At 29.6% G+C, this 14,110-nt stretch overlaps 1 protein-coding gene and 1 long non-coding RNA gene across 2 annotated transcripts in view; one reads left to right on the top strand and one right to left on the bottom strand.

Annotated features, from left to right (window-relative positions):
* Nucleotides 1-255: 255 nt before the first annotated feature.
* On the bottom strand, nucleotides 256-400 carry LOC115884157. The gene is made up of 2 exons (XR_004050507.1): nucleotides 371-400; nucleotides 256-311 (listed from the first exon to the last, which is right to left on the bottom strand). It is a non-coding gene; the product is annotated as an uncharacterized LOC115884157 (long non-coding RNA).
* Nucleotides 401-3,574: 3,174 nt separating this feature from the next.
* Nucleotides 3,575-14,110, top strand: part of LOC115884159 (voltage-dependent calcium channel type A subunit alpha-1-like) — a 29,896-nt gene continuing 19,360 nt past the window's right edge. Inside the window, exons 1-3 of the mRNA XM_030902662.1 lie at nucleotides 3,575-3,765; nucleotides 6,555-6,562; nucleotides 10,587-10,801. Coding sequence (XP_030758522.1) covers nucleotides 3,575-3,765; nucleotides 6,555-6,562; nucleotides 10,587-10,801 — 414 coding nt within the window. The remainder of the gene's footprint in view (nucleotides 3,766-6,554; nucleotides 6,563-10,586; nucleotides 10,802-14,110) is intronic.

Below are 14,110 nucleotides of genomic sequence, written 5' to 3'. Positions count from 1 at the left end.
TATGGCTGTTCTATGTCAAGAAAATACAATAATTACAACAATACAATAATATAATAATTTTAACAATAAACAATACCACATTGTACAGGTTAGTAGTACAAAATAAATATAAACCCCTTAACCAACAATCAATACATATTTACTTTTAAGTAAGACCAAAACAAAATAAATAAAGCCTTAAACCAATAACTTCTTTCACTTTGTTGGAAATAATTCTTGCTTATCCATTTTCCTTTTATAGCTCATTATATGGTCTTTTATTGAACTACTGGCCTTCTCTGTTCATTTAGAACAATAATTGCTGATGTGTCCTCAAAATAAAAAGAGATTATTTGGCATAGTGTTTTCTTTTCATTTCTATTTTACCTACCTGGCTGATTTACTATGATTACGATAATAATAATTGTAAGTTTTTTCCACATAGTCGTTATATTTTCTTGGCTTGGCGAATGCATAATTTATCTTGATCTCCTGTTTTTCATACTACAGTTTATAACTTTCTTTTGTAGCAAAGTCATAGGCAAAGTTATGTGTTTCCATTTCCAATTTTACTTTATGGTGTTTACCTTCAAATGATGTTGCAATATACTGTAATTTCCACAAACTATACAGACTACCATATCTAGAGTACACAGTGGGCAAATAATACGTTTCTTCTTATTATAGTGTTTTTCACAAAATTAAGTGAAACAACACAAATTAAAAATAATCCAGTCTGTAATATTAATTATCAAAGTTCTATGAATCGCTGGATCCCCAAAACGCATTCACAAATTAAGTAAATCTTCTTTAAATGCTTTAGTATTTTTTGTATTGTTTAAAAATACAGGAATGCTGTTGAGTTTTTAACTTTGTTTTTAAATAGGGCCATATTTACTCTGATATTTATAAAAGTGCCGTTGTTTACAAAGTCCATCAGCGGCAAAGTTCAGCTGAGTTTGACGTAGACCGCGGTTGCGCGGTTCAGCTTCCGAGTATTTTGTCCTTAGAGAAGGAAAGAGAGACTCTCTTTCCTTGTGTCGTCTGTATTCCTTATATGCTGCGTTGTTACCGCAGCGGCAGCGCAGATCTAAACTAAATCTCGAAGAGGTTTTGTGCTATAAAATCGCCCATAAGGTTGCGTATATTGCGTATTTCTTCAATCAACGATAATATTTTTTTGTTTTATAGCAGAGAATTCAAGCTATAGTGTTTAGTTTATGTTTTCTTAATAAAAATATTCTCCTTCGAACTTAGTTTTAATAAAGTTTACAATAAAACACTATAACATATGCACAACAAATCATTTAGCAGTGATAGCTTAGTAAAATGTTAAAGAATTTGAAATATACACACTCTAAGAAAATAAACTGTTATTTTGATTAACTTATTTTTTTTTACCTACTATAAGGCATATTTTTTTGTTTCCTGTTGCACCATATCTACAAATTATCAAAGAGTTATGGATCTAAAACTATTCAAATATTACGATCATTTATGTTTAAAAAATTAAAATTAAAAAAAAAAACTATAAAAATAAATAACAACCTTCTCGTAAAGTCCAACTGGCAGTAAGCGCCTAGAGCTTGACCTTGTCAAAATTATCACCGATTGTCATTCCCCAGTCGTCTTTGATGCTGCTTTTTTTTCGATCGTATGGTGCTCCTTCCTTAATCTTTCCATTTAGAGCTTTATACTAATTTAACCAAAACGTGTTTAACTGATATTGGTGCAACAAGCGAATAATAATAAAAATAACGAGTTTTTAAGGATGATTCTCACTATACCTTACATATCAGCCCCCGTTTCCCTTCCGTTTACATAAAATATTATATAATGTAAATGAATAGGGACAATGCACACTCTCCGTTCCGTTCCCCTTCCGTTCCGTATCCTTTCCTTTCATACATTTTTTGACGGACAGACTGAAACGAATCGGAAACAGCGTTATCAAGTTCTTACATTTGTACCAGCTCTGTTAACATTTTGCTGGTAGTTATTTATTCCTTCACTCTTTATTAAATCTATTACCTTTTTCAAAAGATAGAAATTTTAAAATAAAACTTTCGTAACGATATAAATTCGTACAGGGTGGTCGAAATTGGCCTGTTTTAACAGGGAAAACCTATTTCCTGACTAGACAGAGCAAAACCAACATAGTATGTCATGTGGCTCGATTTCTGAGACACGTTTAAACCGCCTGTTGATATTTTCACCATATTTTCACTGCCAACATACGGGGTATTTTTGAAATTTTTTTACCATTTGAAAATTGCCCATAACTTGTATTTTTCGGAATAATAAAATTCTGTAAAACGTTCTTAAGGCACATTTTTATGCACAAACCAGTGGCGTAGTCAGTTTTTTTTTCTATACTTGCTCTTTTTGTCAGAAATGATAAAAAAATATACCTTAAATGGAAATCATAGTTGGTTAAGAACTTTTGCAAAAACCTAAACCCCTTTTACCCCCTTTCAACGATATAAGTTATGTGTATGTATTTCTAAGAATCAGAAAAATATTAGGTTTATCTTTGTGTCGAAGCGGACCATGATTTTATATGTTGCCTTAGTTGCCTAAAATTATTTTTTACTTAAAAAAAAAAAAAAATCTATATTATTATTTATTCAGATAATAAAGACATTTGACAATAGTAAACCAACATTCTATATTAGTATTACTAAATTAAAATTAAAACGCCAGGGTTACTTAGAAAACTATATTCGTCACTCAAAATACTTTTAGTTTTGTTCTTAGTTTATTGCATAGATTTCAATTGTAATTCATTAATACTAATATAGAATGTTAATTTACTCTCAAAAGTCTTTAATATGCAGATAAATAATAATATAGAATATTAAATTGTGATAAAAAATATTTAAGCAAATAGGCCAACACACAATCAAGGCCCGCTTGATATAAAGATAAAAACCTAATATTTCTCTCATTCTTAGAAATAGATACCCATAACTTTATATCGTTGGAAAGGATCAAACGCCAGCATTTTTTAAGTTCATAGCCAACTCTGATTTCCATATAAAAATTATATTTTTATTATTTCTTGACAAAAAGAGCAAGCATAGAGAAAAACTGACTACTCCACTGGATGCTTAAAAAGTGCCTTAAAAACGTTTTTACAGAATTTTATTATTCCCCGAAATACAAAAGTTATGGGCAATTTTCCAAATGGTAAAATTTTTTTGGCATTCAGTTGGCAGTGAAAAAATATCAACAGGCGGTTTATGCCATTAAACGTGTCGCAGAAATCGAGCCCTTGACATCTATGTCGGTTTTGCTCTATCTAGTCAGAAAATAGGGTTTCTCTGTTAAAACATACCAATCTCGACCACCCTGTACAATAAAAGTATGGTGGTATTGATACGGAACGGAAGCTACGTATAGCGTGAATACAATCAAAAATACGGAATCGAAACAGAAGATGTAGTGAGAATCAACCTTAAACCATTGCGGTGCATAAAACTATAACGTTAAACTAAACCACATATGCACGGGCGACTAGACCTTACACCAGGCCAAAACTCAAGCCAAAATTGAAATCCAAGTTTTGTTAGCAGGCTTCGGCCGGTCCGGCTACATGAAGTCGAGGACGAAAGGTCAGGGTGGCTGCGCGCGGTTCTGGCGTGCGGAGAAGCGGTTCCGCTTCACGATACGGCACATCGTCAAGAGCCAGTGGTTCTACTGGGGCGTCATCATGCTGGTGTTCTTCAATACGTTCTGCGTGGCAGTGGAGTTCCACGGCCAGCCCCAAGTGGTGAACGATTTTATGTAAGTAGATAAATTTCATGTAAAATTAATACAAAGAAGATTATTATAGTAAACGGCCACTTAGAATGTTTGGGAGGGATTCATCGGTCGCTACCATGTGAACTAATCCGTTCAAGGTCACATAAAACTTAATTCCAGTGCCGTGGTGTTTTAAGACATATAATAATCAATATATAATCTGTTGTAATTTGCTTTGTTTTAACTGTCAAAGTCTTGTCAAAACATATATTTGGTTATAAATATATAATGGAATGCCCCATTGGTCGCAATGCAAGCACAATTTCCAATGAACTGATTTTAACAAAACTAATCAATCAAAGAAACGCGATATAGTATCGTCTTTGTCAATCACGCTAACATTTTAGAATAAGTAAGAGGAGCGCAGGCAGATGATTAGGCCGGGCCTTTGAAAACCTACGTCTGCGGTAAACTTCATCAAGCGATGAATCACTCCCAAACTTTCGTGGCGTTTACTCTACATAGAGTAAAGTTTCTAAAAAACATAAGTCATCTCTCCTGGGGAGATAAGAAAATTATAATAAAACATATTTTTTTTACATCAACATAGGTCCGAATCTGCTTTGTTTCGTAGTTTACGGTGTTAAAGTGTCTTCGGTTTTTTCAAGTTGAAGGGTCCAGGAGTAAAAAACTTGATAAGCGCCAGTTTACTAATTTTACGGGAGAGCCATGAACAACCGGTAGTTCTTCCCCTGTATATATATTTTGGATTGACATATAATATGGCATTACATTTGGTCAGTTAATTAAATTTTTTAAAGAGTACTATTAGGACAAATTAAGTCATGTCTTCATGTCATTTGACTATATCTCCAATTTTGCTTCTTCCTCAATAGCAATGTTAAAAACTAGATGAGTAGTTTAACTAACGCGCTTCTTCAATTTTCATCAATAGTTGAAAACTCGCTAGAACGTGGATTGATATAGTTTGAAAAATATTGGTTACATATAATTTTTATTGTTGTCGATCCAATAATATATAATGTGTTCTTTTTTATAAATTGGATTAGAATCGAAAGAAATCAAATAGGTCCTTTTGTTTTAAATTTGTCGACGTTTCGCAAAATTTATTTGCATCTTCAGGACACTACAAAGTTAAGAGAGCAAAAATTACAATCAAATAAAAAGTTTTTTCAAAATTTTAATGTAAACAACTTAAAATACATATCAGTGGAATTCCACACATATACAATTGGTAAAACTACCCTAATGTTAACAATTAATAAAATATATGTATATGTTACTCACATTTAAATCTGGACTTTCTTAGTCATATCCATTAATACACGGATAGTATAGAGGGGAGTGGTATATATCCCTTTTTTTCCTTTTAAAACATAACACACTTACATAAAAAAAAAACATATAACACAATTATGTATAGAGAAATATCACGAAAATCTTTTCCTTTCACAGACAAGCAGTGCAGATGTAACTACGTTGACCGTATACAGAGAGCAACTAATTCTAGTTGATAAAATACTAATATAATTTTTACCTGGAGATAAAGAACAGTTGAAAAAAGAAACATATAAAAAATATTATTTGATTTAAAACCATTATTTTGAAGTTATATTATTTACCTTTTTGAAAGAATAAGTCAAAATATGCTGTACTCAGGTTTTCTACGTCTGTCCTTTTATTAACGCAATTTTTTTTTTTTTTTTTGATTTCTATCATCTCTGCAAATAATCTTTTCTTATAATTAGATTGTGTTTGTAAAATAGTGGTATTGTCAAAATCGAAGCTATGGCCTGTCTCTATTTTGTGTTCTACTAATGCAGTAGGATTAGATTTCAAAAGAAAGTTCCTTTGACCATTTTTATGTTCATTCAATCTTTTGTTTTAAATATCTACCGGTCTGCCCAACATAGCTTTTAGGACATTGAGTACAAGGAATGTTATATATTATGCCTGATTTCAGTTCTTTTTTATTCTTTGATTTTGTTATTGAAAAGAACCGTCTCTTTATGGTGTTATGACTCCTTGTTGTACTTTTATTTTTCCTGTTTTTTTTGTAGTATGACCCTTAAATGTGTTTTTAATTTGTTTTTTTTTTTTTTTTTTTTTTATTTTTACAAATAAACTTCTCTATCATTTTGGTTAGTAGATTTTACAACGGTTTTCTTGTTAAGAATTTTTTTAATCATAGATATTGGATAATTATTTTAATCAACATGCTTTCGATATATTTTAAATTTTTATTATGAAAATTAATTGATGATAGTGATGTAGCTCTGATTTTCAGGTTATTAATAACATTAATTTTTTGTTTCAAAGAATGTTCGGAGGAATAATTGAGAAATCTCTCAGAGAATGTCGGCTTGTGATACCAATCTGTCTCTATTAATTGATTGTGTCTAATTAGTCGCACGTCAAGGAATGCTATGCTGTTGTTTATTTCTTTCTCCAATGTAAATTGTAGTTTAGGGTGATAACAATTAAATTTGTCTAATATACTTTGTTCTTGATTAATAGGAATTGAAGTTATAATATCATCAACATAACGTTTAAAAAACGGCAATTGAAAAGGAAGTTTTTAATACATTGATCCTGTAAATCCTGCATAACTAAATCAGAACAAATCGGTGATAAACAATTACCCATTCCCAGTCCATATAACTGTTGATAAAACTCATCTTGTTATTGAAAGTAGTTGTTATCAAAAAAAATAAATGTTAACAGTTCAACAAATCTATGTAAGGGAATTTTTATTTCATTTTCTATAAGATGCCATTTCTTATTAACTATATTAATTACTATATCTGTAGGAATGTTAGTAAAAAGTGATATAACGTCCAAAGATATGAGTTGATAATCTTTTGGTACTTAATGCTTTTTTATATCATTAACAAATTCAAATGAATTTCGGACATAACTCTCGTTCTTGACAAACATACCATTTAAAAGAGATGCTAAAAACCTGTCAGAGAGTACAGAGGTGATCCCACAAACGATACTATGGGTCTGAAAGGTCGATTATTTTATGTATTTTGGCTGAAAATAAATCTTCGGTGGATTAGCAGCACCAGTTTTTAATTTCTTACCTTGCTCGTTGTCAATAAAACCTTCTCTTACTAAAGTGTCAAATAATTTTTTGTTTTTATTTTGAACAAAAAAAAAAAAAAATTTTTAATTTTTTATATGTCGTTTCATCTCTTAGAATATTTTGAGATTTTCTAGATATTCAGTTCTATTAATGATAACGGTAGTATTACCCTTATCTGCCTTTAATACTAATATATTATCTTTATTCTTACTAAGAAAAATAGCCGTTTGTTTTATCATGTTTTGAAATTGCTTTCTTTGAAAACTTAAAGGCTTATTGGAACGAACAAAGTTTGTTGTAACATTATACATTGATTTCGTATTTGAATGCTCGTCTCGTCTTCGAACATATCTAAAATATACACCAAATCTATAATTAGGTCTTTTAAAGGTTCATTTCCTTTTTCGTAAGGTAAATTAAAATTTTCTCCTAAACTTAGTATATACTGTACCTCATTTGGTACATCTACATCACTGTGATTTACAATCCATTTATTATTTACTTCGACCCTTTGTATAGGATTTTGTAATTTAACAAGTTTATTGAACTTATTTATTTGTTTGGCTTTGCCTTTTTAATTGGATTAGCAATAAAACTTTTCTTGGTTATTTCCCTAAATCTAACAAGATCTGATGTATTTAAAGTGTTTTTTAGATCATTGACAGCTAATATTTTGTTAGATTCTAATTGCTTAATTTTCCAATGTATAAAAAAGAAATTTCAAATTTAATATTTTCCTTGAAAATCTTTTTTGCCGAATGGCATTGATTTATAAAGGGTGATTCCTCTACCACTAAGTGATCTATACATTTTGCTGTCTTTTAAAATATGTTAATTTATATATATATGTTAATTTTTCATATGTTAATTACAATAAAATTTAAAATATATCGAAAAGCATGTTGATTTAAAAAAAATAATTATCCAATATCTATGGATTAAAAAAAATTCTTAACAAGAAAACCGTTGTAAAATCTACTAAATCCAAAAATGATAGAGAAGTTTATTGTAAAATACCTTATATCGACTGCTTGTCAGAACAAATTAAAAACACATTTAAGGGTCATACTACAAAAAAACAGGAAAAATAAAAAAATTACAACAAGGAGTCATAACACCATAAAGAGATGGTTCTTTCAAAACAAAATCAAAGAATAAAAAAAGAACTGAAATCTGGCATAATATATAACATTCCTTGTACTCAATGTCCTAAAAAGCTATGTTGGGCAGACTGGTAGATATTTAAAACAAAGATTGAATGAACATAAAAATGATCAAAGGAACTTTCTTTTGAAATCTAATCCTACCGCATTAGTAGAACACAAAATAGAGACAGGCCATAACTTAGATTTTGACAATACCACTATTTTTCAAACACAATCTAATTATAAGAAAAGATTATTTGCAGAGATGATAGAACCAAAAACAAAAATTGGTGTTAATAAAAAGAACAGACGTAGAAAACCTGAGTACAGCATATTTAATATTTTCAAAAAATTAAATAATATAACTTCAAAATAATGAAGTTTCAAACTAAATAATATTTTTATATGTTTCTCTTTTTTCAACTGTTCTTTATCTCCAGGTAAAATTATATTAGTATTTTATCAACTAGAATTAGTTGCTCTCTGTATACGGTCAACGTAGGTACATCTGCACTGCTTGTCTGTGAAAGGAAAAGATTTTCGTGATATTTCTATATACATAATTGTGTTATATGTTTTTTTTATGTAAGTGTGTTATGTGGTTTTAAAAGGAAAAAGGGATATATACCACTCTCCTCTATACCATCCGTGTATTAATGGATATGACTAAGAAAGTCCAGATTTAAAAGTGAGTAACATATACATATATTTTATTAATTGTTACCATTAAGGTAGTTTTACCAATTGTATATGTGTGGAATTACACTGATATGTATTTTAAGTTGTTTGTTAAATTCTTTTGAAAAAACTTTTTATTTGATTGTAATTTCGCTCTCTTTAACTTTGTAGTGTCCTGAAGATGCAAATAAATTTTGCTAAACGTCGACAAATTTAAAACAAAGGACTTCTGTTGATTTCTTTCGATCCTAATCCAATTTATAAAAAAAGAACACATTGGTTACATAGTTATAAAAAAAAGTTTATGATAAATGTTGTGTGTTGTTATTAGATATCAGAAGATATTATTACGCTGTCTTTTGAAATTTCTTTGAAAATTTTATGAATGATTTTAATTATTAGAAGTTTTTACAACAGAACACACAAAACTAGACTTCAAACTAATTCAATATACTCCAATAAGTATTAAGTTTCACTACCTTGTAATTTTAATGTATTTCTTTTTATTATATTTTTATGTTTTTGTTTTCCTTTACCTAATTTTATGAAGTATTGCGATTAATACATTTAAACAAGAAATATTTGATTATTCTAAACTAAATTGACTAAAAAGAGTTAATTAGTTTACATACTAGCCGACAAGTTAGTTATTATATGTATAACAAGACATATTTAAGTTCGACACTATATTCAAATACCATAATTTGTAAAATTTATATACCATAATATGTCATTTTATGATACACAAATTCTTTTTAATTTCCCTAAATGCGTATCTATAGTCTTGGTGCATTCTCCACCGGTACTGCCACCATGTCGTAAACAACTAGTATATATAAATACACGGGTTTAAATAGCGAGTATACGAAAAATTTATTATATAATAATTATAAAGTATAATTTGTGAAAATTGGGTCTGACTTGTATTATAATTTATTATTCCAGGTAAAAAAACCTTTTATATGAGTTCAACTACGGTAGCGAGCATAGTTTTAATCACCGGTTTTGCTAGTGGGGTCATAATTGTGACTATTTCCGCTATAACGATTTTTTTAAAGGTACATAATTACCTATAATTTTAAAAAATGTTTATAAAACATTTAATCACTAGTCGATTAAAAAAACCATGCCATTAATATTGCAAATTATATTTTATCCTCTCATAGTATATGTCTATTTCATTTTTTGATTATGTAACGAGCACTTTGTTTACTTACTTAATTTCTCGAACTGCTTGAACCCATTTTTGCTTTTTATCAAATCGGTGTGAAAAACTATGAAGCCATAAAATGTTTTTTCGGGAGATTTGAATATCCGGGAGAGTTGAGTTATTGAATGTTGTTGCACCCAACAACGCCTTAATTACGCTCTTCTTTAAGCGTTAACATTTTTTAACAATATTATTAACATTTGAAATTGTCACAACACAACAGGACGCCTAGTTCGAATTCTTGTTCACTTATTTTTTACTACCCAAAACAGCGATACATCCTACAAACTTTGAAACTGAGTATTTTATATAGTCTCAATAATTGCACTAGCAAAAAACTAAAATACTTAAATATGATGACAAAGCCACGATTTAAATATTATTTCAATGCAATCAATAGGAACAGTAACCGAGACGGCGCGGCGGAGTGAAATAACATACTGATAATTTCTGATTTCTGCCGTTGAAGCGCTGCGGTCGGAATTTGACTGCTGGTTTGAATTTTAAATCGACTGAAATGCGCTTAATCGAAAATCGAAAATTACTAATACCTACACTATACTCATATTTTTGAAAATCAGCATTATACTTTTAATCACATGAGTGTAGTTTGTAAAATATTGTGTTAAAATTAAATAGTAGGTTAGGGATTGCAAAACAGAAGTAAAAGTTTATGATTTAAAAGATATAAAATGATTTATAATATACATTATTTTTGCAGACTATGCCGAATATGTGTTCCTGGGACTCTTCATGTCGGAAATGTTCATCAAGATGTACGCGCTAGGCCCCAGGATATACTTCGAATCGGCCTTCAATCGCTTCGATTGCGTAGTTATTTCTGGGTCTATTTTTGAGGTAATTTGGAGCGCAGTCAAAGGAGGCTCTTTCGGCTTGTCAGTACTCAGAGCTTTAAGATTACTTAGGATATTTAAGGTAAGTTAAGTTAGTTTATATATATATATATATATATATATATATATATATATATATATATATATATATATATATATATATATATATATATATATAACATTCAATCAATATCTTTGCTTCACACTTTAGTAAATATTGTTGTATATGTCGACCTCCGCCATATTTATTTGTCATAAAATCTTTGTTTTAGGTTTTCTGTACAAAAAATGTCTGGCAAAAGCAATTCATCGTTTAATTTAATAATGTACAGCTGGTTCCAATAAAATTGAATACGATTTAAAACATATTTTATTATTTCGGGCAGTATATTCTATGATACCAGTCCCCCATTTCTCTACTCATGTCATACTGACGTTCCGAAAAAATTATTTGCGACTTTGTCAAAAGCCAAGTTGTTTTATACAATGTCAGAATAACCTTAACATGTCAAAATACTTAACACATAAATATACACTGCCCAAATATTCTAAAAAAATGTGTAAAGAGTCGTATTCATTTTTTATGGAACCGGCTGTACTTTCATATTTTTAATGCTCCTTCTAAATATCATCATTTGTTGCTGCAGAATATTTTTGTTTAAAATATTGATTTTTATTTTTATTTCTATATCATGGTTCTGAAAATAAAAATATATAATTCAATGTAAATAGAACGCGCTCTTGTGAGTTTAAAAGCTCAACAACCAATAAAAACATATATGTTTAGTTAAAAACGCTATCGCTAGCCAACATGGCGGAATTTTAATGCATTATTTTAGAAAATTGACATGGAGTCGGACACAAATCATCTGCGTTATATCATATTTGTGTTTAAAAAGAGAGAAACCCATGTTTCTAAAATGTTTCGATTGAACGCAGCGAAAGCAAAGAGCGTTATCTGTGAAGAAATTTAGAACTAGTCACCTGTCAACAACGCCAATCAAAACTTCTGGTCAAAATAATTAAAACGTGCTGTGTTAATGGGAGCCACATCTGTTTCATAAAAGTTTCAAAAAATTTGTGAAACTAAAATCTTTATTTTTATAGCTTATGTAGCGAAACCATATTTTGGTAAAATGTTTCGAAACAAAAAGCGATTTATGTTACGAAACATACATATCAAAAAAGTGTCGAATTAATTCCAGTTTTCTGTCTTGACCAAAAAAACACCATCATTGTTTCGAAACTGTGTCGCAATATTTCTCAGCAGAGATTTTGTTTCGATTTTGTGTCTAAAAATGCTACTTGGGAGAGAAGTAAAAATTAGAAAAATATTTGTATAATTCATATTATTTAATTGTTGATATTCCATTAAAGCAGTCAAAATTGGTATATTTTTAAATAAATATAATCTGGCAGGAGTGCAGACAAAACCAAATCGAAAATACTATTTTAAGAATACGAATAATTTTTATCCCATTTGAGTTTTTAAATGATTATCAAATGTAAGTATCTACAAAAAGCATCTGGATATAGAAAAGTTAAATAAAGTTCAAATAATAATTATAATACAATTTTAATTTTCTAAAAATCAAAATATTCTTTGTTTAGATTATGTTGAGAAGAATTACAATATGATAAAACAAAAGGGCGATAACTACACAATGAAAATCGCTGTCATTTTACATGTAAAATTATATGTTGAATGTCATCGATCGTCATTTCCAAGCCAATTAGACGTCTTTTTTTCCATAATACAATATTATTTCAATGTAAAATATGACCAATAGATAGAACCAAAATATTAATGTAATGTGTTTTTGTTGCTTTTGACTTTTGTTTTACCTACGTTTTATCAAACGGGTTTTATAACATTCTTTATATTTATTGTTTTGAATTACAAGAATTGTATATTATTGTCTAAGACACACTAATCTGAGATGCACTAAATATATTCTTTTATTTTATGAAATGAACATTCTTTTTTTTTATTTTTTTAGGTCACAAAATACTGGTCATCTCTTCGAAATTTGGTTATATCGTTACTCAATTCCATGAGATCTATCATTTCTCTGTTGTTCCTTCTGTTCTTGTTCATTCTGATATTCGCCCTTCTGGGGATGCAACTTTTGGAGGACAATTTAATTTTGACGGTGGCACCCCTCCAGCAAACTTCAACACGTTTCCCATTGCACTGTTAACTGTATTTCAGGTACGATCTCCTGGTATATACCAGATATTAGATATAAATATATTTTAATGTATATTAGAATATAAACAATTTAGTAATTTCCTGGGGATAGAAATATTTCAAAAATGCCTAAACTTAAAATATAGAAAATTATACATAAGTTATGTTTGAAATTTCATGTGATATAAAAAGCACGAAACATATAGGTGGTTTTAATATAAGCAAATTGTTAGGCACTTTTGGTTAAAGGGAGGAAGAATATGACGAAAAGGAAGTAAAAAAGATTTTAAGAGGTTACACCTGGAGATATATTAATTTAAATATAGAAACATATGTAAATTAACAGTTAAGTTAATTTGTTGTTTTAACTGTCAAAGTCTTGTCAAAACATATATTTGGTTATAAATATAAAATGGAATGCCCCATTGGTCGCACTGCAAGCACACCAATGAACTGACGCACAAAAACGAATCAGTCAAAGAAACGCGATATAGTATCGTTTTTGTCAATCACGCTAACATTTTAGAATAAGTAAGAGGAGCGCAGGCAGATGATTAGACCGGGCCTTTCAAAACCTACGCCTGCGGTAAAAATTTACGTTTTTAATGTAAAAATGATAGCGCGCGTGTCGATTCTAACTTCATTAAGCGATGAATCACTCCCAACATTCGTGGCGTTTACTCTACATAGAGTGTTTCTAGAAACATGTGTCATCTCTCCTGGGGAGATTCCCCACGTAAAAATATTTTTTTTTATATCAACATAGGTCCGAATCTGCTTAAGTAATAAGGACAATTTAATTTTGACGGTGGCACCCCTCCAGCAAACTTCAACACGTTTCCCATTGCACTGTTAACTGTATTTCAGGTACGATCTCCTGGTATATACCAGATATTAGATATAAATATATTTTAATTGTATATTAGAATATAAACAATTTAGTAATTTCCTGGGGATAGAAATATTTCAAAAATGCCTAAACTTAAAATATAGAAAATTATACATAAGTTATGTTTGAAATTTCATGTGATATAAAAAGCACGAAACATATAGGTGGTTTTAATATAAGCAAATTGTTAGGCACTTTTGGTTAAAGGGAGGAAGAATATGACGAAAAGGAAGTAAAAAAGATTTTAAGAGGTTACACCTGGAGATATATTAATTTAAATATAGAAACATATGTAAATTAACAGTTCCAAA

The sequence above is a fragment of the Sitophilus oryzae genome, unplaced genomic scaffold, assembly GCF_002938485.1.
Source record: "Sitophilus oryzae breed Bouriz unplaced genomic scaffold, Soryzae_2.0 scaffold_2023_pilon_pilon, whole genome shotgun sequence".
Taxonomy (NCBI): Eukaryota; Metazoa; Arthropoda; class Insecta; order Coleoptera; family Curculionidae; genus Sitophilus; species Sitophilus oryzae.
This window is presented reverse-complemented; position numbering and strand designations above follow the sequence as displayed.